The sequence below is a fragment of the Hemibagrus wyckioides genome, linkage group LG15 (genome assembly GCF_019097595.1).
Source record: "Hemibagrus wyckioides isolate EC202008001 linkage group LG15, SWU_Hwy_1.0, whole genome shotgun sequence".
NCBI classification, from domain to species: Eukaryota; Metazoa; Chordata; class Actinopteri; order Siluriformes; family Bagridae; genus Hemibagrus; species Hemibagrus wyckioides.
In genome coordinates this window covers 11,786,971-11,812,338 of record NC_080724.1, presented here as the reverse complement: position 1 = coordinate 11,812,338, position 25,368 = coordinate 11,786,971, and the positions used below count along the sequence as shown (strand labels likewise).

The 25,368-nt window shown below is 39.4% G+C and overlaps 1 protein-coding gene across 2 annotated transcripts in view; it reads right to left on the bottom strand.

Annotated features, from left to right (window-relative positions):
- Window positions 1-3,651: 3,651 nt before the first annotated feature.
- The window catches only part of scube3 (signal peptide, CUB domain, EGF-like 3), a 79,183-nt gene continuing 57,466 nt past the window's right edge, over window positions 3,652-25,368 (bottom strand). For both annotated transcript variants that reach the window (XM_058410519.1, XM_058410520.1), the window contains 16 exons: window positions 24,740-24,856; window positions 23,634-23,756; window positions 17,667-17,783; window positions 13,229-13,351; window positions 12,530-12,646; window positions 12,259-12,345; window positions 11,785-11,901; window positions 11,461-11,619; window positions 10,612-10,815; window positions 8,498-8,659; window positions 8,023-8,190; window positions 6,969-7,130; window positions 6,670-6,867; window positions 6,393-6,545; window positions 6,026-6,105; window positions 3,652-5,830 (listed from right to left, as the gene is read on the bottom strand). In XM_058410519.1, the coding sequence (XP_058266502.1) occupies window positions 5,678-5,830; window positions 6,026-6,105; window positions 6,393-6,545; window positions 6,670-6,867; window positions 6,969-7,130; window positions 8,023-8,190; window positions 8,498-8,659; window positions 10,612-10,815; window positions 11,461-11,619; window positions 11,785-11,901; window positions 12,259-12,345; window positions 12,530-12,646; window positions 13,229-13,351; window positions 17,667-17,783; window positions 23,634-23,756; window positions 24,740-24,856 (2,240 nt within the window). In that variant the 3' untranslated portion in view covers window positions 3,652-5,677. The remainder of the gene's footprint in view (window positions 5,831-6,025; window positions 6,106-6,392; window positions 6,546-6,669; window positions 6,868-6,968; window positions 7,131-8,022; window positions 8,191-8,497; window positions 8,660-10,611; window positions 10,816-11,460; window positions 11,620-11,784; window positions 11,902-12,258; window positions 12,346-12,529; window positions 12,647-13,228; window positions 13,352-17,666; window positions 17,784-23,633; window positions 23,757-24,739; window positions 24,857-25,368) is intronic.

Here is a 25,368-nt window from a genome sequence, read left to right as displayed (position 1 = left end):
CCTTCTTAAATCCTGAGGAGATTTTAAACCTGGTCTTGGCAACATTGAATATAAATGGATTTTAAGTAGTTTGTTGTTAAACAAAGTTGTTCATGTACTCATTTAAGTGATGCTCTTTTGTAAAGACACATTTATTTAATATTTACGGTCGTAATAGTTACGACTTGGTTAGTCATCCAGCAAATGACAGAAAAGGTTTTGTGTGCAGTTTATGTGAACATCTATGTGAGTTATGCAGTTGATTTTTCTCAAAACTAAAAAAGTGTTAAATACTTAATGCTTAATTGTAATAAGTATTCAGTGCTTTTCTGCAGCAGTGAATATATTTGTGTGTGTGTGTGTTGCTGAAATGCATGTGTGTGTATCTTTTATAGCAATCCTGTGTCCTGCCAGATGAATAGTCTTTACATGGTGACACTCTACTGGCGCATTGATTGAACCTTCAGTCATTCTGCGCTCCAACGATGGATCACATGGCTCGCTCCTGCTCCTGAGTGAAAGCTGGAACAAAACAACACGTCATTCCTTTTTACGCTGCACCACTAGAGGGCAACAGAAGCAAAACAAAATGATTTCATTAAGGTTTGGGGTAAAGGTCAGGCCTCACTACTTGTCTGGTAGCTTGTCGAGGTGTTGAGGATGAAAGTTTTGTCTTTTGTGGAATTTCTAAAGTTGCAATGTAATGGTCTTCCAATAATATTGTTTGCTGGTCTCCTACTGCATTAGCTGACGCTTTAGTATTTTCAGCCTGCTGCAGTGCCGTGTCCCTTGTTATCTCAACAGCCACTACTATTTATTTATTTCTTACCACTATTCATTTATAGCACGTCTTTAAGCCAGGCTTTTAAATGACACCTTCAGAAAAGATGAATCTCTGTCTAGTCAAATAATATTTCAGTGTGGTGATAAATCTTAGCAAAGCTTCTCATTTTCTGTAGTACTACAGCAGTGTGAGTGTATATTAGTAATGTTTAATAAACATAGTTTTCGCATGATAAACAATATCTTCGCATAATACAGTGGCTTAAAATCACATAAAGAAAGCAATAATTCAAACCATGCAACATCAACTGAAAAGGAATTATTAATCTTAAGTTGTTGATTGTGTCATCTTAGACACATCTCAGTCTTTGTGCAGTTTTGGCTTTTCAGTGCCCTCTTCCACACTCATGCCTCTTCACACATGTTTTTCTCCACTCAAATCAATAATGTTGCCACATAATGCCATTTTCTCTGCCAACTGGACACTCACAGGTACTGAACCTCATTGACTGACCCTCAACATTCACCTACAGTGAAAATACTTTAACTCTCTCCCTAATATTTCTAAAAGATTGCTGTGAGTCCAACGATACCTGTAGCTATCTGGATGGCTGATCATTATATGTTAAATAGCGTAAATATCCCCCCAATACCTAGCTGTACCCTTTTGTACCTGGCTGGTACAAATATAGATTTCAATTTCATTTATGTCCAAAGTTATAGCAGTCCTGTAGGTTCGTTTTTTAAAAAATACTTCAGAAATACATGGCAGATCTTTGGACTGGATCTAAAGGGATGTTTGGACTCAGGAAAGGCTTTTATGTCACACGTGATGTCAGATATACAAGCGGATCGAGACTGTAACCCAGAACATCCTCACTTTTACTGAAGTAACTGTTACTTGTATGTATATATATATATATATATATATATATATATATATATATATATATATATATATATATATATACTATATTGCCAAAAGTATTCGCTCACCTGCCTTGACTCGCATATGAAATTAAGTGACATCCCATTCCTAATCCATAGGGTTCAATATGACGTCGGTCCACCCTTTGCAGCTATAACAGCTTCAACTCTTCTGGCTCTCAGTCTCCGCTCTAATTCATCCCAAAGGTGTTCTATCGGGTTGAGGTCAGGACTCAGGCCAGTTAAGTTCATCCACACCAGACTCTGTCATCCATGTCTTTATGGACCTTGCTTTGTGCACTGGTGCACAGTCATGTTGGAAGAGGAAGGGGCCAGCTCCAAACTGTTCCCACAAAGTTGGGAGCATGGAATTGTCCAAAATGTCTTGGTATGCTGAAGCATTCAGAGTTCCTTTCACTGGAACTAAGGGGCCAAGCCCAGCTCCTGAAAAACAACCCCACACCATAATCCCCCTCCACCAAACTTTACACTTGGCACAATGCAGTCAGACAAGTACCGTTCTCCTGGCAACCGCCAAACCCAGACTCGTCCATCAGATTGCCAGATGGAGAAGCGCGATTCTTCACTCCAGAGAACGCGTCTCCACTGCTCTAGAGTCCAGTGGCGGCGTGCTTTACACCACTGCATCCGACGCTTTGCATTGCACTTGGTGATGTATGGCTTGGATGCAGCTGCTCGGCCATGGAAACCCATTCCATGAAGCTCTCTGCGCACTGTTCTTGAGCTAATCTGAAGGCCACATGAAGTTTGGAGGTCTGTAGCGATTGACTCTGCAGAAAGTTGTTGACCTCTTCGCACTATGCGCCTCAGCATCCGCTGACCCCGCTCCGTCAGTTTACGTGGCCTACCACTTCGTGGCTGAGTTGCTGTCGTTCCCAAACACTTCCACGTTCTTATAATACAGCTGACAGTTGACTGTGGAATATTTAGGAGCGAGGAAATTTCACGACTGGATTTGTTGCACAGGTGGCATCCTATCACAGTTCCACGCTGGAATTCACTGAGCTCCTGAGAGCGACCCATTCTTTCACAAATGTTTGTAAAGACAGTCTGCATGCCTAGGTGCCTGTGGCCATGGAAGTGATTGGAACACCTGATTCTGATTATTTGGATGGGTGAGCGAATACTTTTGGCAATATAGTGTATATATAAAACCAGTTATTGAAGTCATGTGAGTATACATTTAACAAATTCGTTTACATTATATGTTCTTATAATTGTCTGTTTTATTTCTGAGGTTATTTGCCAAAGAAACCAAGCAAGACCACAGTTTGTATGAACACCAATTCCTTTCATTTAAAAAGACAATACAAAATCCAGACATTTTTACATGAGCATAAACAATTTCAAGTGCAAATACCATTACCCACTCCATGCAACACCATGGCCAAGTCGTTTCTCATTTCTCAAAGGAAATTAACCTCAAATAAAATAAAAACAATTCTTCAGGCAGCCAGTAAAAAAAAAAGAAAGAAAAAAAAAAGAAAGAGAGAAAATTCTCACAGAGGGTAAATTACAAGAATGACAGGTTTGCATTTACTTTTCTGAACATTCAATAAAGCTGGCTAATTTGCCATAACATTTTTATTTGTTTTATTTATTTATTTTAACAAATCACACTTTTCCCTTTTCCTCCAGATCCAGCTGCACTGAGATGAACCTTTTCCAGGCTATAAAACACACCTAACTTTATCTTTGTACCAGGGTGGGGAATAAGAAGCCTAGACCTGCTTTAAAAAAGGTAAGCAAAACAAAATGTGAAGATTTTCGGGGTTCCTAAGTGGCTTGACTTCAATATTTTTACGCTAATATTGGGTGGACATGAGGGGGGGAAAAGGTTGTTATATACTTTCCTTCTCAAACAAAGGCTCAGGAATTATACAATGAATTAGTAGTGTATTCAGTCTCATGAATAAACTGCAAACTCAGTGCATTCTTTAAAAAAAAAAAAAAAAAAAAAAATTTTGGCAGAATTAATGTTTTCAGTAATAAAACATTGCACGTCTGGGCTGGTCTTTGGAAGAGAAACTGGGGGCAAAAAAATAATTTTCTTTGTAATATAAACACATAAAAAGTATTTTATTAAAAAACAAACAAAAATTCTAAAATATTTTCTCTTTACATAGCAGTTCAAACAAACAAAAAAAAAATTAATCCTTTTGGACACTTTTTAACGGCTGAATCGAGTTTCTGTTCAGGAGGGCGCAATAAAAGATTAATCCCTTAATAAATTATTAAGGGATTTTATTAATATGAGACTGTTATTTGGGATCGGCTTTAGCTCTTAGACTTGACATTAGTCTACGTTCATTTAATATTTACAATATACAATAAAACAAACTAAAAAAAAAAAATAAACAATCCTACCTGGAGAGACGCCACCTGGTGTTATCAAGTGTGTTCGATTTTTTTTTCTCCCCTCTCTCCATTTAACCGACGGGAACATTAAACACATTCGTAAGGCACACATAATGTGTTTGGAGTTTGTGTATGATGAGTGCAGGCATCCACAGGCATACACTAATCTGCATCATACATTATGATGATGTAAGTGTGTCATATCCATGCTGTGATTATTGAGCATTTGAGCGGGCAATGAGACACATGAGATTTGTGTTTATATTAAAACCCATTTCTGTTATCTGAGGAAAAAAAAAAAAAACGTAATGTGGGCTGCTACTTCTTCACAGTGGAGATTTTCAGCCAGCATACAGTCTGTTTCAGAAATCAAAGAGCATGACCATGCCCTACTCCCTGTGAAGACCACACCCTCCAGTGAGAAATCAACTTAAGGGGTTGAAAGCAAAGGCTGGTATGAATGCACTTCCTATCGTTTGTAGCCTAATGTTAGCTGAATTGTATACAAGTCTGCAAAAAATATATTTTTAGGTGGAATTTCCCTTTGAGGGCCTTTGGGTCAAAAGGCTTGAATTTATCATAGCAGATTTAAAGTGACTTTTTTTTTTTTTTAGTTGAAGAAGCAGCAATAGCATGTCCTGGAAAAAAACAAAACAAAACAAAACAAAACAAAAAAAAAACCACACCTCAGCCTCATTCTCTGCACAGCTGCTCGCTAAACACTGTCCCTCACTGCAACTCTTCCGTTTCAGTCTCGTTATAATGCACTACGTATTCTACGCCTCGTTAAATTAACGCCAATATATGGTCGTAAACGTATATGAAACCCGAAAAACTAGTAATACAACGTCGACAGACAGGAATGTACTGTTTTAACAGCGTGGATGGAAGATTAAAGATGCTCTAAGAGCTGAACTATGATGACATTAATGACAATGAACATACAATATGAAGTGGGATGAAAAGATGGAAATACGACGGATATACAAACGCTATAGTGAGGTGCTCCAGAAAACAGTGAAGTAAATCAGCTCATCTCACATCTTGCTTATTGACAAAACGACACATCTGCTTTCATACACACACACACACACACACACACACGCTACAAAACTCTACCCAAATACCCCAGTGCGATATTCCAGTGAGCACAAAGATGCTAAAAACGCATGAGAAAGGCATTCAGTGCATCATTCAAGATGCCAAACTTCATGTGGACCAAAAAAAAGAACAATTTCGGGGGCAGATCAAGGAGAAATAATTGTTGTGCTCACGGGAATATTACACCTTCTACACTGTATATCCTGATATATTCCAGACAGACATCAACACAGCACAGTGTGGTGATGAAGACAAGACCTACAAGCGCGAAAACCCCTCAGATGCTGCAAATGTACAATGCAATTTATTCACCAAATCGCCCTCTCTTTATCGGAAAAGGAATGATAAAAATAAACAGCACAGAAATTCAAAACCTAATGTGCATAGTGAAGCGAGGAAAATTCAAAAACCCGGTTGGATTGTTAAACAAAGCGTGTGCTGAACCCTTTTTAGACTGAAGCCTGTTGTCAGAGTTGGCCGAGAGCGTAAATCCTTTGAGCGTTAGTGGCTACTTGTACGGTCGGAGGAACGCTGAGACTTTGCTGCTGATAAGTCGGATGAAGGAACGCGGCAGCATCTCGTTTGAATCCCGAGCCGTGTACTTGTAGTAGTTATTCGGGTGTGCCAGGACGTCAAAGAGCGTCTTGATTAATTTTTTGTCCTGATGAGAGACACAGTGTGGAGACAAAGTCAAACCAAGTGTGATCTATTAGGACAAGAATGAAAAAACAATCCTCCTGTTCAAATGCAAATAACAACATGATCTGTTCTAACCAGGGGGATTGGAATCTGGATATAATGTTATTTAAAGTTCTTTGACCTCATCTTTATGTGTTTTCATTTATCTTTATCTAACCTTCAGGATTTCTTGATGGTTTTCTGAGGCATAAAGTCTTCCATCTCGCACGATGTCTTCAACCAGCTGCTCATAGTCCTCTGATAAACAAACAAAGAATTGGATTATACGTCTAATTAGAAAATAAGAAAATGCTCATTAATTTTAGTTAAAAAAAACAAGGCAAGTACTTATCAAAGTATTATAAAGTTTTAGTTAAGTAATTTTAATAATAAAAACACAACATAGAAAATAGTTCAATTTTCTCCAGCCATCAAACCCTAGAAAAAACATTTATTGTTAGTAATAAGTTAGTAATAAAGACATGTATCTGATGAAGTGTGTATAATTAAGGAGTGATGAGTAGTGAAAGCGTCAGATTGTGTACCATCATATGTGACGTAAGGGATGTGGAAGCCACGTGCACTGTTCACGTCATTAGATTTAAAATTGATCCAGAGGCGCCGTGAGCGAGCCGTGAAAGCGATGGGCCGCTCGTAAGTCTGACATGTCTCGTACGTGGTTATGGAGGTCACTGACCCTGTGGCCGGGGAGATTTTAATAAAAAAAAAAAAATTAGATACTTAATAATTACATACAGTACTGTGCAAAAACAGTCTTTTTTGTTTTGTTATTTCAATCCATCCTTATTTTGAGCCACTTACAGTTCTTCCTCATCACCAGCACATCTCCACAGTCATCCTCAGAAGGAAGGAAGATCTCCGGCACGACAATGAGGATTTTGCGCTTACTTGGGGGGTTGATGGTCCAGATGCAGTCCACATTAGCAGGATAATCTCCTGGGTAGTTTGGAGACTCGATGTAGCCAATATATTCTCCAATTTCACCTCCACATTCCCTGTCTGTACAAACACATGCAAAAGATACAGTCAGGAGCTCAACAGCTTAGATTAGTGTTGGAGCTAAACTCCCTGGTGGAGACGATAGCACAGACTCTGCTTACTCTTGCACTGAGAAACACTGGTTGCACCATCAAAGTCTGTGGTGGTATTTCCAGGGCAGGAGATGCAGTAGTTCTGTTTGAAGTCTGTTTGATATGTTCCCACAGGACAGCGGATACATCGATGCACAGAGGTGTTGTAATAATGTCCAGGAGGACAAGATACTAAAGAGACAAACAAACAAGAATGAAATTAAGTTCCACAGCCACCGTAAGACCTGAGCTTCGTAACAGAGTGCATGGAAAATTAGATTTTAGATAGATCTTGGTACAGTGGCTTTTACACACTGTTACAAGTTAAAATCAGTGTTGTAAAATAGTAAGCAAAGATTTTATGTTGTTAGGATTTTGTACATTTTATTACTGTATAGTAGGAATTGTTACATGTTGTTACAAGGCACCTTGTTACTTGTCTACATTGTTACACAGTAAGTGTAGATATTTTACATACTCTGTCAGGGACTGCATTTACATGCAAGCATGGTTACATAGCTACATTTTTGTATGCTACATTGGTACTTACACAGTAAGTGAAGCTGTTGCTTGTTATTATATTGCTACATACGGTTACATGGTTAGATCAATGATTGTTAATGCTTTTTTTACTCATATGGTAGGTGTACTTCATTGTTATACTGTTATACTAAATGTAGATATTGTTATATATTGTTGGATCTTACTACATGGCAAGCGTAGATGTAGATATTGTTATAAGGTATGTATAAATATTGTTGCATGGTATGTGATTTACGTGGTAAATACAGATGTTGCATATTCTTCCACTGGAGAAAGGTTTGTTAATTATTAGGTGATAAATGTAGACATAGGTTTTTGTTATACTGTATATTGTACATGACTGACATGGTTTTCAACATGTGCTTAAATATACAGGATATTACAGGTGTGTGGACTATCACAAATTGTTGCAGTGCTTAAAGTGATTTGTGATGTCCACACTATTTTGACTGTCATTAGACATGCTGAAAGCTACAGCTCAAGTACATGTCATTTTCATAGGTATAGCTTTAAATATGCAACAAACCAAGTTAAGACTGACCTTTGACCTCACAGTCATGAAAGGAGCTGGATCCCTCTCTCTTTGTGTCGAGGCCACCTCCACAAGGGAAGCAGAGTGTTCTTCCATGATCAGGCTGGTATGTGCCTCGAGGGCATGGCTGGCATGGTTTAAAGCCATCACTGGAGTTATATCCTGGTGCACATTGACCTTTAAATCACAACAGCACGAGGGTGAGCCTGAGCTGTAGCTTAGTTTTAGCTATTTTAAATGACCTATCACTACTTGATGACCTGATCATTGATCAAATGACCTGATCACTAATTAACTATTCAGGCTCAGGTCTCACAGGCAGCCTTCAAGCTTTTCATAACAGTGGACTGAAAAAGCTGCACACTTATTAACAGTTAACTCTAAGGATATGACTGATAATGCTTGAAATTCACTGGGGAAAAAAATGAACACACCTTAACAGACTCCGTTAAGCTTTTGACTGCTGACGGTTTACCATGCTTACCTGAGCAGGAAGTGATGTTACGAGCACCTGGTGAGCCATGGCGATCTCCTCCAGGGCAAAGGTCACAGGCCAGTTGACCCTCACGCTCCTGGAAAGTTCCGGGAGGACACTGCACACAGCGCTCCATCTCGCCGTGATAATAAGAACCAGGCAAACATCTGACTGAGAGAGCAGTCAGAAGGGGGAGACCGTGAGACTACGACGTCAGTTACATCACTCGTTATATTATTACTTTTTTTTTTTAGTTTTTAATGCAAAGCTTCTGAAATGGATACATACAGTTTCATACTGTCTCCCCGTTTTGACTGCTTAGTGTGTGTTTTTGTGTGTGTGTGTATATATATACACACACACACAAACATATATATATATATATATATATATATATATATATTTTACTCACAAAAAGTTAAGGATATTCGGCTTTCGGGTGAAATTTCAGTATGCACCTAAAATGCACTATAACCTTTACAGGTGAACTTAATTTGACCTTCTCTACACTTTTGAATGCACATGTCCAACTGTTCAGTGTTTCAGTACTTTTTGCATAACTTGCTGTTCTCTAACAAGGTGCTTAACGGCAAAATTCACAACTGGTGTTTGATCCATGAATCAACCAATACATTTTCTGGTTTAATTAGAACTGGTATTTAAACAGTCCTCTTCATCATGCTGTTCACATTTTGACATCATGAGACCAAGACGATACCTAACAATTGATCAGCAATACCTCGCCATTGTGAGGCTTCAAACAGGATGTTCTCAGAGGGCAGTGGCCACAGAGTGTCATCAGCAGGTTGCAACAAAGATACAGAGAGACTAGAAGAGTCACAGAAAGGCATAGAAGTGGGTGTCCTTTGGCCACATCCCACGTTGATGACCGCTTCATTGTGAACAGTGCCCTGTGGAACTAGATGACGAAAGCCACTCAACTCCAGGCACACTTAAGGGAGGTGAGAGGCACCCAGGTGTCATGTCAGACCATTCAAAACCGTTTACATCAGCGTGGTCTGCATGCTAGACGACCTGCAAGGGTACCTGACCACACCACCAGGCACAGGCGTCATCGTCTTGTATGGGCCAGCTGGACGAGGGACCAGTGGGCCTCAGTGCTGTTCTCTGATGAAAGTCAATTCACGTTGAGCAGAAATGATGGCCGCCAACGTCAAGGAGAGCGCTATGCATCATCCACTGTTGTGGTGGTGTTACAGTCTGGGCAGGTGTGTCTCCTCAACACAGAACTGCCCTACATCTTGTGAATGGTACAGTGACAAGCCAATACTACCTGAATAACATCATTAATCCAGTCATTGTGCCCCTGCATGAAAAACACAGGCCTAATTTCATCTTCATGGACAACAATGCTCCAGCTTATCGATGTCGCATCATAAGGGAACGGCTGCTGGAGGCTGGGGTACCTCAAATGGAGTGGCCTGCACTTTCTCCAGACCTGAATCCCATAGAAAACCTATGGGATCAGCTGAGTCGTAGTGTAGAGGCTCGTAACCCTGCACCCCAGAACCTCAATGACCCGAGGGTCGCCCTTCAAGAAGAGTGGAATGCCATGCCTCAACAGACAATAAGTCGACTCGTGAACAGCATGAGACGTCGTTGTCAAGCTGTAATTAATGGTCAAGGGCACATGACAAATTATTGAGACGCTGACATTTTTTGTTGTGGTATACCCACCACTGTTGTTGGCTTTTGTTTCAATAAATTGTTTGAGATGAGGAAATCACCATTGCATGCTTCTACTTAAATGCCCTACTTTCATGATATAATATCACTGTAGCTTTTTACATTTTCCATAAATTTCACCCAAAAGCCAAATATCCTTAACTTTATAAATATATATATATATATATATATATATATATATATATATATATATATATATATACATACATCACATCTGACAGCTTTGCTTGCACAGATGCCTTTCTTCCTAGTACATACTGTTCCCTTGAAAGCTGTGTATACACACGCACTGGGACTGAGTTCCCAGTTTATTAGAAACACCTACCTTGTACATACATTGTAGCCACTTTGTCATCTGTATATTATTTCCACTAGTAACAGTTATTGATAATACATCTTCAGGTTGATGCTCTTACCACATCGGCCACTGTCTCTCTCTCTCCCGGGGCCACAGTGCTCCTGTTTGTCAGCAGATTGTGTGACCTTTTGAGCAACTTCGTACTCGAGACCGGCCACACGGATCAGGAACCTCTCCTGGTTGATGGACTTTTTCAGTGCTTTGATGGAAGACTTCATCTTCTGTTCCATTTGTTTCCTCACACAGCTAAGGTCACAGTTTCCTACATGAGCACAATTAGACGAGGAGAAATTCTGAACCAACACATGATACATTTTTAAATGATATTTATATATCTGGCCTGCGTTTAAGCAAGGTTTAAAAAAAGTAAATCACTGGCCTGAACAGTAGGTGTCGCTATTACATAAGAGTTAAAACACGTTAATGCCTGACTGCCCCCTCAGTCTTCTTTTCTGAAAGCTAACAGGTGCACATTAACTTTTCCGAGTGTTTGGGTAGACATAGTGGCAGCAAAGAAATGAAAAATAGAGAGCAGTTTCAAACATACTGCATAATTAACCTTTTCAGACGAAAGGGTGTCTTTTAAATTTTCCAGAAACCAGTTGTTGTAATGAATGGGTATGCTAAACAAAAGGTTTACTGAATGCTTAGTTCCGAGTGGCAACTAACCAGAATGCTTAGTTCTGAGTGTCAGTAGTGCTGCTGTAAGGCAAATCACAGGTTCATCACAGTAAATCAGTCACATTATAATAACAAACAAAATGAAAAAGCAGTTGTTGAACCACTTTGGGACATACTGCAATATTCAATTAAGGCTGGTAACTCTACTTTGTGTCAGACTGCTTCACATCACACCATGTTGCTTATTTTTCTATTTTTCTTACTTCCTCTGATAGTACACACTTACCAGTAGTGTCTCCGGGCTTTATTTCTGCTTCTAGTTCCAGCGTGATGCGTGTGACCTCTTTGTTAGCCGGGTTACGTGTCTGGCGATTTTTGGCCTTCTTGGAGGACTCGCATTTGAGATTGACGAAGGTGACTTGGCAGTTGTTGCAGAGCTGACCACCTGCAGACCACACACTCATGTTACACACTACAAACTAAGCAGCAATTAAATAAGCCATTGTCTATGCAACACTAGGACTGCAGAAAATGGACAACTTAGTATTTTGCTACTACAATATACAAAGTGATTGTGAAATGTCCTAACTTTTGACCTATGCCTTTTCACCTGGCCCAATCTGCTTGCCTCCATCTTCTACTCGTCCCCTGAGTTTGGGGTGCAAGTGGCATTTGGCATTCTTGATTCGGAATGAGGCCGTCTGCTTCACTGGAGAAGCCAAAGTCTCTACAAACAAACCAAAGCAGCATTGGCACAACCAGTCATGTTCGTCACTAAAGAACATCCAATCATGTTATTCACATTTATCCAGTCCAGTCATCTACTCAGTCTAGGTCCATCTATCCATCCATTCATCAATTAACCTATCCGTCATTCTGCTCAACAATGAAGTAATGAACTTATCCATCGATTAATCTCTCAATCATCCATTCAGCTAGCCACCCACCCAGTATCTATTTATCCTTCTTTCTATTCATCCAAATTATCCATCCTTCTATCTAGTCTTGCTCCATCAATCCATGCGTCCAGTCCATTCATCCCTCCATCCAGTGATCTTATCAGACTATGCTGTATTGCTCTTACCTATGCAGCTCTGGCTGCTGCTGGAGTTCAGTCTACTTTGGCTTTTTCCTCGGACACCGCAGCTGACTGTGTAACTGTTGTCAGATTCTACAGAGAGGACAAGTCTTGATCTTCGAATTGTTTGTGTATTATGAGGTAAGACATTTCATCCATAGTTGTGATACTACCCAAACACACCATTGCTCATCTTTCTACCTTTTTTAAAACAATCTATTATCCTTCTTCCATGCAGACAGAAAAAACAGACTTGTAAATGTGTTCCTGCATGTACCTGCCAGATAGTGTGCTTTGGATGCACAGGTCAGTGAACAACTCTCCTTTTTGCCTGTCTTGCTGCAAGAGAGCGTTGCTTTTGGTGCCACCAAGCTGGACGGACACTTCACGACCTCTGTGGCAACAAATAATCCACTTAAATCTTTTAACATACAAGTTATCATTGTTTTTAAGCATCCAATTTTCTTGGAGGATTTAATGAAGTTTAACCTGACTCAGTTTAGTAAAGGCCATTACCTATTCACCCTTGCCCAAATGTGACCTTTAGGTAATTATTCAAAATGTTTCATGCAACATCTATAAAGCTGATTAAACAATGTTTCGGTACATTCATATAATGTTGGGATTATGGACATGGTCAGTGATGGCTAGGAGATTCTAAAGAGCTGCTCATCTACTGAGTTGTTTCTATAGAAAAGAAAACAGCCTAACATTACACTTTCTACAACAACATGGCAAATTGGTTATTCTAAAATAGTTTTGCCAGCTGGTAATTAAATGTTCCACAAATGTATGTACAGTTTTTGAAGTTAGAAAAAAAACCCATAACATAAACACAACATATATATTTCTAAAACTGAAATTTTTGCTGGCATATATTTACACAACAATGACCAGCAAAACATTGAAATCTTCACTGTGTACTTGGTGTAATGTGTGTACTGGCCAGTAGGTGTGAGTGGTGTTGTACACGTACCGATACAGTCCTTCTTGTTCCAGTGCAGTTTGTATCCAGGTGGGCACGTACACTCGTAGCTGCCCAGTGTGTTCACGCAGCCATACTTACAGCCGCCTCGATTTATACTGCACTCATCGATGTCTGAAAATCAAAACAAGAGGAAACTTCATACAACTCTGATATTCTGACCGTATTGATGCTCCTTGCAATGTTGCAAATGATTTAGGAAGCTCCATTATGTAAGACTGTGGTGCTCTGCAACATTTTCAAAAGAGAAGAGAAAATGGACAATAAATGAAAAGTTCTTTGAAGTTAACAAGTCAGAAAACCTCAGGAGAAAAAAAAACTTTTTAAGGCTGAACTGTTCCTTCTGTGCTTGGATTTGTGCCCTCCAGCAGAAGGTTGTGAGTTGCAGAGGTTAAAGCTCCAGTGGTGCCGGGCAGGCTGACCCCTGCTTACTTTCATATGTGAAAAGGGCAGTAATTGCATGCAAAAGGAAAAAAAGCCACTCTGTTCCAATAAAATGGCAAATATATTCTGGAGTTTTCCTACATACACAGCATGAAAGTGAACACTTGAACATTTCCCCATCAGGACTCCTTGTAAACATTAAAACTCTTGTTGATCTGAAACACATTTTAGAGCAGGAACAATGCTAAACCATGTAGCATCAACTTGACCAACTTCATGAAAATTTATAACACAGCAGTCAGAAGGCAAAAATATTGTCTAGTTTTGCTCTATTCTAAGACAAATTGTGAGCTCATACATTTGAAGAGATTAAAAGATGGGCATAAGATGTTTGCCAAGCATTACTGGAAATGTTCGTTAAAAATTTAACAACAGAGGTGTACTGGACAAAGATGCCAATGGTGTACTGGACAGAGTGATCCATGACAAGGATGGCTGCTCTGTCCAATACATCTCTGTTGTCCATTGGCATCTTTGTCCATACACCTCTGCCATTTGTCTATTTCTTTATCAGCCTGTAGTTGAAATTACAGATCTTACATGTGTAATGAGAAGAGGAATGTGTAAGCAAAGCTTTATAGTACAATATTAAAGAAAAGTATTCTTCAATGGTTCTTTAAGGTTTTTGTTTTTTTTGATAATTAAAGTTTCATAGGCAAATGGAGAACCTTTCAGTACCTTTCAAGAATGTAGGCTGTTTCAAGGAAATTAATCAAATAAACATCTGAGAAAAAGATATGGTATGAGCATTGGCAGTAGGTTCTTCAGCATAATTTGACAGTGTTAGCAATTGTTTTTCCACCTTGACTTGATTGGACTTTCGCAGAACCTAGGCCAAAGGTTTGTGTGCTTTCACTGGCTTGCATTTGCTCATCTATGCCTCTAAGCACGTTTTTTCCCCCAAAAAGGAAAACGTAAAACCACAATCACTCTCTAAAACACAGCAAACCAGATGGGAGCTGAATAAAAAACAAAGAGAGAAAGAGACGGAGAGAGCCGAGTTTGACTAAGTGGTTTTGAAGTAAAAGCAGACCGAGAAGAAGACATAAAGAGTCTTTAGGCATATCAAAGGCTTTGCTCTTAGTTAAAGCCAGAGAGGAACAGAATAGCAATGAAACTGAATTTTGTTAATGAATAAAGCTCTCGCTTGCTAGGCTGGTCTGGTTTCCCTTTTCTTTGGGCTATTTTCCCCCCTCACTCTCTCACCCCAGATTTGTACCGTCTCAAGACTAGAACCTTTGACTTTGTGTTTCCTCTTTTGGCTATCTGCATTCAGGGCTCTCATTAATCTCATTGAACAGAGAAGCAGAAAGAAGGAAGAAGGAGAAAAAGAAAAAAACATTTCTTTGATTGACACCTTCATTGACCTTTTGTGTCAACAATTGTTCGTGCCCCGAAACCCTCGGAACATGCCTCTTAGGCTGAAGTGATTCATGCAGATAGAGAACGGGGTGTTTGCGGAGATCATTTATTTTTTCCTTTACTTAGTTAACATTAATTACCTAGAGAAACTGAGGCAGACATAGAAGTGATGTAATATTGTGACACTGTATTGTAATGTTACAGATTTACTGTGTCTGGTTTATCTAAATTAAACTTATTCATTTTTACCTGCTGCGTTGCTCATGAAGAAAAAACATTGCATGTAGAAAACATGAAAAAGGCAGCAAATTGAATCAACTAAATGTCAGTGCTTAAGGGGTATAAAATGTACTTGAGGATCAGTCCAATGATGCCAACATTTAAGCTACAATTGTGCTCAATTTTCTAGAAAGAAGTTATGGGAAACAATCTGGTTCCATTTACATTTATAAGGCAGGTGTTTTTCCAATCCAGTTCAATCCCATCCTATCCTTTCCAGTTAGATGCAGTCCAATTCCTTTCCTATTTTATCCTATCTCATCCCATCTATCCCACTCATTCCAATCTAAGCCAATCCTAATCCAATCAATCCATCCAATTTCACCCCATTCCAAGCAAAGGGCTGAGCTGTTTTGAGTTAGCAGCTTGGCATTCTAACAGTCTCAGAATTTGAAATGACAACATTTCAGTAATTATTGCAATATTAAATCAGTGGTTAAGGTTTTGGGCTACTGATTGTAAGGTTATGGTATCAAACCCCAGCACTGCCAAGCTGCCACTTAAGCAATACTCTCCAGGTTCTCAATTTCATGACTAACCCTGCACCCTGATCCTATCTTACTAGCAAAAAAAAACCCACACTGAATGGTACTTATGATACTTACGTATGTAACAATGCATGCTGTCTCTAGCACAGAACCCTAACCACCCTGTGTTTTTTTTTCCATTTTAGCAGAACACAATCAACAGATTAGCTGTAAACTCCTGAGTACTAGAACAGAGAACCCGTTCCTCTAGAGTTCCATAATGCAGCCTCTTAAGGCTTGTTAAGACAGAAAAGCAGAGAGGCTCATTCATCACACCAGGATCTCTTACCATCCTAACAATGCCTGGATAGCCCTGTCTCTGTGCCAGGCCACCTCCCTGCCTTCCCGTACCCATTCTGTAACTGATGAGACTGTCACAGTTGAAATACTTTTAATCCACCCATAAACATGGGTTCCTATCCATCAGCATCTTGCATCCCTTCTGAACCACAGGGATGCATTCCTCCTCTTAAGAGTTACATCACCCGTTAGACTGTGGTTAGATGGTTACTTCCGAATGGCACAAACAGAGTGATTTCAGAATTTCTATGTTAATATACAGTCCTCTCTGAAAATATTGGATTAGCAAGGCCAAATCAGAATCAGTAGACTGGAGTTGACACAAATGTTTCCGGAACCAAGATTATCTTGAAGAAAATGATAAAGAGGAATTCATGCAGCAAGACAATGTTCCAAACACAAAGGGAAAAAAGCATAAGGTTTTAGATTGGTCAAGTCAAGCACCAGACGTTTAGCCAATTGACCAGGAAACTGAAAAGAGAAACCCTCTTGAGTTGACTGGACTCTAAAACAAACAAGTGAAAGAAGCATTGGATATGCATCCAAATATAAAGTGTTTTTCTCACCTGCCACCAAAAGATACCATTTTCTATGCAAACTAAACCATCACATTATTCTTCCAGCAGTTTATCCTTTTTAACAGCTGCTTTTAGTCTTTCTAATGACATATTATGTACATATATTGCTTGCTGAAGGGGTCCATTAAGTTCACATTTAATGTGGGAATTTCTGCAAAGAAGATTATCCTGTGGTATTGTTTGCGTGCCATTTTGGAATTTGGACATGCAGCCATAACCATAAACCTTTAGATTATCATCTACTCTGGTCTCCTCTCGGCAGACCTTCACTAACACCAATTAGCTCAAATACTTGCTCAGTGACTTCTTCAATACTAAATTGGCTTATTTTATCATGGAAGAATAAAAATGTGGTGGAATGACTGTTAAGGTAACTAGAAATCAGACAGCACTTGGTTTATCTTAGACTCCTGGTCATGGATGTGTGTGGCATTATAGGGATTCAAACTAACAATCTCCTAGAGTCTTGGACAGGAGCCTCACTCAGAAGCCTTCCACAACTCATAATTTATTTGGATAACCATGAAACAATTTCCCTGATATCTAGCCACACCCAAGATGTAGGATCATGTAGGAATGCATCTCTGCCCTGGAGCAGTCACACTCATCAACACATCATTCTGTGGAGATGGCAAAGCACTGACTTGAACAGCTATAACATAGCGATATATATTAGTACTGCTACAGGGTATGCATTTCCTTTTTCTTATTCTGTCACAGTCAGATTCAGACTAGCCCAAAATCATCAAATCATTTCATCATCTCTATCTACAGCTACACTACTCTTATGTGTTATGGTTATGTTGGTTCATGTGTGTTAGAGAAGAAGCTCAAAAGACAGGACAGGATATTGTGGGATGGGACCAGATGAGATGAGATGGAATGAAATGGGATTGGTTTGATATCTGCCTTAGGAAAAAAAAAATGTATTTGTGTTACCTCCACAGTGAGCGACTCCATACAGGACATATCCTTTGTGGCACTGACACTCGAAACTGCCTGGAGAGTTCAAACAGGTGTGGTCACATGCACGGTCAAACGAGCACTCATCTATGTCTGTTGAGAGAGGAGAGATTTTTAATTCATTTTTTAATTTTAAAACTCAAAATAAAACATATTTATATTTGATTCAGGTCAATGATTTACCCATATGCGAAATTTTGTTTAACTGCTTATTTTTAAGCCATGTTTAAAATTTTAATAAAATAAACACTCAATGAATCTTTACGATTAGAATTTGATATTTGTGTGGAACATAAACCATTAAAAAATTGGCATATGTAAATAATTTCTAGGATTTCCAGATTTACCATCTTCAATAAGCCACCAACATTACAGCTCAATTTAATTTTGGCAAACTGTCCATTATGGTAATCTGATTATAACTATTGTATAATCATTTTTAATAGTACAGCACAGTGTCTATTTACATTACTTAGCTAAGCCAAATAAATTACTTGTTCTTTTTTTTTACCTCAGGACATACTTGTGCAGTAAGAAAATCTGGCAAAATCAGTGAGTCAGTCAGTGAGTCGATCAGTGTACCAGCCTATGTGCTACTCACACGTCTATATATCTGTGTAAGACCTCTACCTGTCTGTTATCTTAAAGTAAAGTAAAATAAACAGTGGTAATTAAGAGGTTAAGATTTAACCCTAGTGACAGAAAGGTTGGCCTGCTACTGGAAGGGAGTTGCTAGTTGCTACTGGGCCACTGAGGAAGAAATGCTCTTAGCCTTCCACTTGATTGTATTCTGCCTTACCCCATAAGTCACTTTGGTGGTTAATGCCATCAAAAGTGGCTGTGCTGATAATTGGTACAGTATCTTTATCCTGGGCTTTACTGTTACTATCATTAGACTAATCTAATTGGGAGGAGGTCACCTAAATAGACAGCATTTACAGGCAGAATTGTTGTTCAATATACATCAGATAACCCTGTTTGTTTTAAACAACCAACACCATGATATTCAAGTACTTACTAAAGTTTTGTTGATTTTGGACAATTATACAACATTATACAGATCATTCTTACTTCTCTTCAGCATTGTACTGTCTAGACCAAACTGCCTGTGTTATATAACACTCTTTTTCCATTTTTCCCAGCCCAGATCTCTTAAGCTTCATCAGAAATGTTTTACGAGCTGTTGGCAGATTCATTAAGTGAGCCTGGTCTTTGTTTCCCCCACAGAGACCGGCACGGGTTCAGAAGGACAGCAGGGTACCACTGACAGGTTTCCACACCCATTGGACCCAGCTGCTCGCTTTCTGACCCTCAAGATACATCAATCATCTTCAAATACTCCTCCAAAATCCTGTAACCCGGCAGGCCAAATGTTCACTTGATTTCAATGCTTCCAAACCACATTCCATTCCTTTCCAGTGAATTTGTTAATTGTGTGGGTCGTGTCTATGCAACACAGCAATCTCCATAACCTAGTAAAAGTAAAACAACTTTTTGCAAAGATCTTGTATCGTTATGAAGGGCCTCTTGTTTTGGGAAAGGGAGAGTAGAAAAATGTGGGCGTATGCGGGGTAGGTGGTGTAGACCTGTGTACGTGCTAGCTAGCACAGGGATGTTTGAGAAGATAGATACGAGATTTGGCACCAAACTGAGTGGGTCCTAGGAATCTATCATCATCAAGGGCAAGGGACACAGGGTGAGGACGAAAGATACTACAGAGAAAGAATTTCATAATGGTACCATCTAGCAGGTATGATGCTACCTCTGTTAGCTAGCCACTGCCAATTTGAAACAATAGCCATTTGAGGGGAAAAAAGCTAACAACTAGTCTGTTTACAGAACAGAGATATGGGCATTATCTGCCTCTCTTAAAGGATACAAGGGCACGATCAGATAAAGGGCAAGTCTGAATGGCCTGCTAAGGACAGTGTGGGGGAGGTTTAGCAATGGCTAAGGAATGTGTCCAGATCCTCAGTAAGGTGGCGAAGGACAAGCCCCATCCTGATTGATTGAAGCTGAGGGTTGATGATGGCCAGGAAACCAGGGGGACGGTCAACACCAGATAAAGCAAAAAATTCTGTTTACACGTTCCACCCGGAGCATTTAGAGTGCATTCAGTGCTCAAAAGCAGTCTCTGTTTAGGCTGAGGCATTCACCCTACTCTCAGAGGATTAGCAAAAGGTCAAGTGTGTGACACAGAGTTCAGGTAGCACTTGTAAGGAAAGAATGACCTTTCTACAAGTACTTGACTGGAACACCTTTCTCCTCTTCCTCCAGTATAAATTTTGGTTTATAGAGTGTTAATCCAAGCAAAATAGTTAGTCACATTAGCAAAACTCTTACTGTACAAGTTGGTTGCTAATTATGAGGTTACTTAGGATTTATAGCATGCAAGGGATCTTAGCATCCTGATGAAGCGTCTCTAATAGATTTCCCCCACAGGTCAAACCAAATCTATGTTAAGATTGATCATTTTCAGTGCATAAACTGAGCCTTTAGACATGGTGACTAACAAGTGCCAGTGATCCCCAGACCTTGATTTGTAAAACAATAAGCATCAATCCCTGTAATGTACCTTTTTATCTTTCTAAGTGTTCTCTGTTTGTAACTGTCAGAAAGGAACAAATGATAAATGATAAAAAGTGTCTTCATGATGAGGCACCAAAGCAACTTTAGCATGCCTTGGTCTTGATTCTATGTAAATGTACTAGAAGAAATGAGCACTGTTCTTCCAAAACGTATTTTGATGATGGTAGTGGTGTGCACTGTCATACACCTGTGGCAGATTTTGGAACACTGTTGAATAAGTTAGATCTGTTGACTGTGAAGGCTATATCATCACTGATCACAATTTAAAATTTTGCATCTACAGTCTATGTAAGTCGATATTCCCTGTAAATGGAGAGGGAGTCATCCTGGAAGAGACCATGACTATCTAGATAGAACTGTTCTGTCATTGTATAAAAGGTGTTGTACTGACTTGAAGTTATGTTTCCATACAAGTGGACTAGAGAAGTGAACCCAAACCAGCAAAAAAAAAAAAACTGCCCACGGCAGAACCACCAGGTCATTTCTTTTAATTTGTCAGCCTTCTGTAGTTTTTATTGGTTGCCCTGAGGGAAAACCAAAGAATCTTTCATAGAGCTTTTATTAAGATACCTGATACAAATATAGGCCTAATAAAATCAGGGCCAGATGAATTGAATTAGGTGTGTGAGAGCAGGGAAATCACCAGCAGTGTGGCACTATAGATAAAAACCACTGAACTAAGCGATTTGTTTGACCTCTCACCTTAGGGTGCACTTAAGACGCATTGTGTGGAGAACAGGATAAAGATAAGAGTTCTTCCCTGACAGCCTACACCTACCCCTTCCCTATGATAACAACAGCATACAAAACTTTGCACACCCCCAGTCCTAAGACCCCATTCCAAACACTTACACACTGCCATACCATAGCATGAATTACTGTCTGCTTAAGTGATGCTTGCCAATGGTAAAAGTTCTTCAGGTTTCCCTTACTGAGTACATGTATTCAAGGCCAGTTTAGCGGCTTTTCTTAAAATCAGTCAGAATATCGATCAGTTTTATGTATGTGACTGAAGGGTTTATAGGATCCATAATGGTTTTAGCATGCAAAAAATGTCCTACTTTAATACAGTTTATAAAGGGCTGTACATAAAAATGGTTATTTTAGGGTTCTCAAAAAAATGCTCTTGGGGAAAAAAAGGTACTGAACTGTACCTTTCCATGTTGCTGGGGTGGTACCATTATCTTGTGTACCTTTAATATACACATACCCGGAAACATGGGTAAGATTCAAGGTGAAAATTAGACTGTAATTACCTTTTACACTAAATGCATCTAAGAATATACACATCCCGCTGGGTACAAGACATATACTAAAGGTACAAAAGGTGTATGCTTAAGGAACCACCCAATGACAGGGAAAGATACAGTTGAATACCCTTATTTATCTGAGTTTGCTTACTGGGATGGCTTAAGGATTTTATGTATAACCTTTTCAGGAAACAAGACTCAATTAGAACATTTTTAGAACAAGACTACCATTACGAATCCAAAGAGCCCCTGTTGAACCCTTTTTTTCTAAATAATACCCTGTTCCATTTGAAGAAAAACTGTTGGTCTCAGAAAAGTACAATAAGGTAATATCCAGCAGCTTGGTTAACGTGCTGACAATGTTCCCACACTCTCACCCATGGCCTGGTGGGGAGTGGGGAAAGAAAACAACCACAGGTCATGGAGCAAAGTCTGGGTGGAGCACAGATGCTGGGTCTAAATGATAGGTCTGATATGGGGAAAAGGATGTCGGGGTTTTGCAGTCACTACTTCTGGAGATCATAAACACATAGGCACAAATGACTGTAAATAAAGGAAGCCAACTTTCAATCTGAGACTGCAACGTCTGGTGAAATTAATTCTCTTAAATCTTCCACAATCTCACCAAGTTCTGTCCAAAAGTATATACAAGATGACAGAAAGGGAAAACAGGAAGAGTTTGTGGTGACTTTTCTCTCCAGTTTGAAAGGAATATTCCACACAGCATTTAGATGGTTGAGTTTTAAAGAAGCGTGTGGTTGGTGTGATTGGCAGCTTGGTTTTTAGATAAACTACACTCTGTACGATGGCATCAGTGCTAACACACAACTTTTAAACTGCTGTCTGAAAACTTAACAAGAATCTACGCCATGATATACGAGTAGTATTCCAGCAAAGGCAAACGAGGAAATCGAATAACAAAGAAAAGGACGAGAGAGAGAATGGGTAAAAGAAAACAGAAAAATAACACAGCTTAGAACTCCAAGCCTGAGAATAGTTGAAAAATTCTTGATTATCTCAATATGCTTACTGATGACCATACAAAAGGGCAAACCTAAAGGCAAGACATGTCCTCTGTTCTGTTCTGTTCTTCTCTTTTGCATGTTCGCTCTTCTCACTCTGAAGGCTTTCTATTTGCTTTTTGCTCTCCTGAGGCCTCCAGATGTGTGTGCTGGGGGAGGTGGAGAAGATTGCTTGCTCTAATTCCCAACACCTGCAGCTCAGCTCGGCTCAGCATGGCCCAGCATGATCCTCTGTTTGCTCAGTGGCTGAGTTCCTGCTCTCCTACTGAGCATTTATTCCATCACTCTCATGGCACCAAGCCAGGGAAAGATTTTCACTTCTGAAGTACCTCAATTTGTATATACGGCAGGAGGAATGGGGCAGTGGAGTGTGCCGACTAGGCCACAAAATCTGGTTTAATTACTGATGTGTGAGATGAACCGGGTAAGAATATGCTTTGTATAGCAACACAGGCTAGGCTTAACAAATAAAAGGCAACCTTACGGTGACATTGGAGAGGATGTAGGAGAGGATCCTTACCCCACTCATACTAGTTGCTTGTATTTTGTCTCTTTTTGGTGTCTAGGAACTGCTGCTATAGTAAATTTATTGAGTCATTACAGTAGCTATATATCTTCTAAAGCTAACTAGATAATAGTTGTTTGATTTATATGTGACTTTGCTTGGTTTCATACTAGCTTTGTTAGCAATTTAGCAAAACCTACTCTCATCAGAAGCACAATCTCTGCTACTTCCTTTGAGGCTTCTATATAATGTATTTATTTATACATCTTGACAGGATAAAATGAAGCCACGATTATTAAGCTTTTCTTTAATTTTTAGCATCACACAGTAACTAAAGGAGGAACTAAAGTTGAGAAAGGGGGAAGTGAAGAACGTTTAGACTACATGGGCAGTAAGATTGGTACAAAGAATCATCCAAGCCAATCATTTGGATTCCTTACTATGTCAGACCTAATTTGCACAGAATTATCACTGAAATTGTAGCCCTTTGTTGTGCATGTGTATAGCACACGAATGGTCACCTGCTGCTTTGTAGCTTGCAAAAACTACCAGAATTCCACAGCAAAGTGTGTGGTACCTTGACAGGTCCTCTCATTGGTGAGCAGCTTGTATCCCTTCCTGCAGCTACACTCGAAGCTTCCCACAGTGTTCCGGCAAATCTGATCACAGCTGCCGTTACTCATGCGGCACTCGTCGATATCTGGAATGGAAAAGACTCAAAAACATTGGAAATGTGAAGGAGAAAAGTGACACAGAAAACACTGAAAAAGAAAAAAAAAAGTCTAGAATTTTTAGGAAGAAATGCGGATACATATGAACACTCCAGTGGAAGTTTTTTTTCTTCTATATCTTTCTGACAAATTGAAAAACTGGTTAAAAATAATGATTGTATAAGTAACAGAGGATTTAACAGCATAGTCAGCTGTAGACTCTTAGGACACTGATGGTATAATTACAGTGTAATTCAAGTCGTAAGGATTAGTTTCTTAGAAGTTCACCAACATGTCTGAGGAAAATATTAATATATACTGGAAGATCATCTTGTTTCCAATGTCACCAAGTCTTTACACTGTCTGAATAAAAAACATCTTTGCATAAATTACTACCAAAATGTAAATCTCTCCCCGTTGCTTAGCAACATTGATACCACAACTATATGAAAATGTCATGACATCATGTTCAGATTAAAATGAGATACCGATAGCACAATCTTCTCTTTTTCTTCGAACACAGTGTAAGTATTCTTTGATTGGAATCTGCCACATGACCACCAATGCCAGGGTTCTGGAACATTTCAAAACAGGACGAACATTTTAATACCAGCAGGCGCCTGAAGGTTTGTGGTTCATCTGGAATAAGCCTTCTTGCAAAGAAGAGATCGATATATCATCTGCCTCTTCTGATTGCCTTTGAATCTGCAAAGATGGCTCTGATTAAGAGTGAATCATCTCTCTAAATGGGGCGTCCATCTCTGAAAAGAATCGTCATCATCTGGACAAAATAAGTTCCTTTCTGTCCCTCAGGCACGTAGCAGAGCTCCTGTCTTGTTCTGCCAGGGCTGCCAGCGATTTGTTTCCATTTGTTGTTCTTAAACCATGTTTTTAAAAAATGACATGCGACCATGTTGCATGCATTTGTGTGCGTGTGTGTGTGTGCATGCGTGTGTGTGTGTGTGTGTATTACCTTTGCAGGTCTTGCGGTCAGGCTGGAGAGTGAATCCGACTGGACAGCTGCATCGTACCCCTGTTAGAGCATCATGACACGTGCTGTCACATCCTCCATTATTCACCGCACACGTCTCTGAACACACACACATATAACAGTTAGATTTGTTACCAAAAACCCTTATAAATACTAATAATGACATTACAAATTTAGCTAAAAAGCAAGGAAAAATCCACCCCTTAAATGCACTAAATATACTTATATTGACAGCTTTGAGGCCTGTTTAGTGATTCTGTTGTTAAATTGTTGGTTGGTGGCGTATTTACATCATCATCAGACGTTGTGTGTGATGCTGACATCATGGGAGAACAGTGTTATTGCTAATTAATAGGAGAACAAAGTCAAGTATTTCTGTTAGCTCCAAAAAACTACAGAATAAAACTTCTATTCTCATTTGCCATATTAAAAAGAAATCCAGCATAATACAAGCAGTGGAGATGCTGATGAAACAGCAGAGTCAAAGCAGAGATCTACATAATGGTGGTGATGCTAGGGTCAGTTGAAGTTTTGGATTTGTTTTGAATAAGGTGTACAGATTTATGAGACAGGTTAAAGGACTAAAATTCCATCACATTGCTCTCTATAGG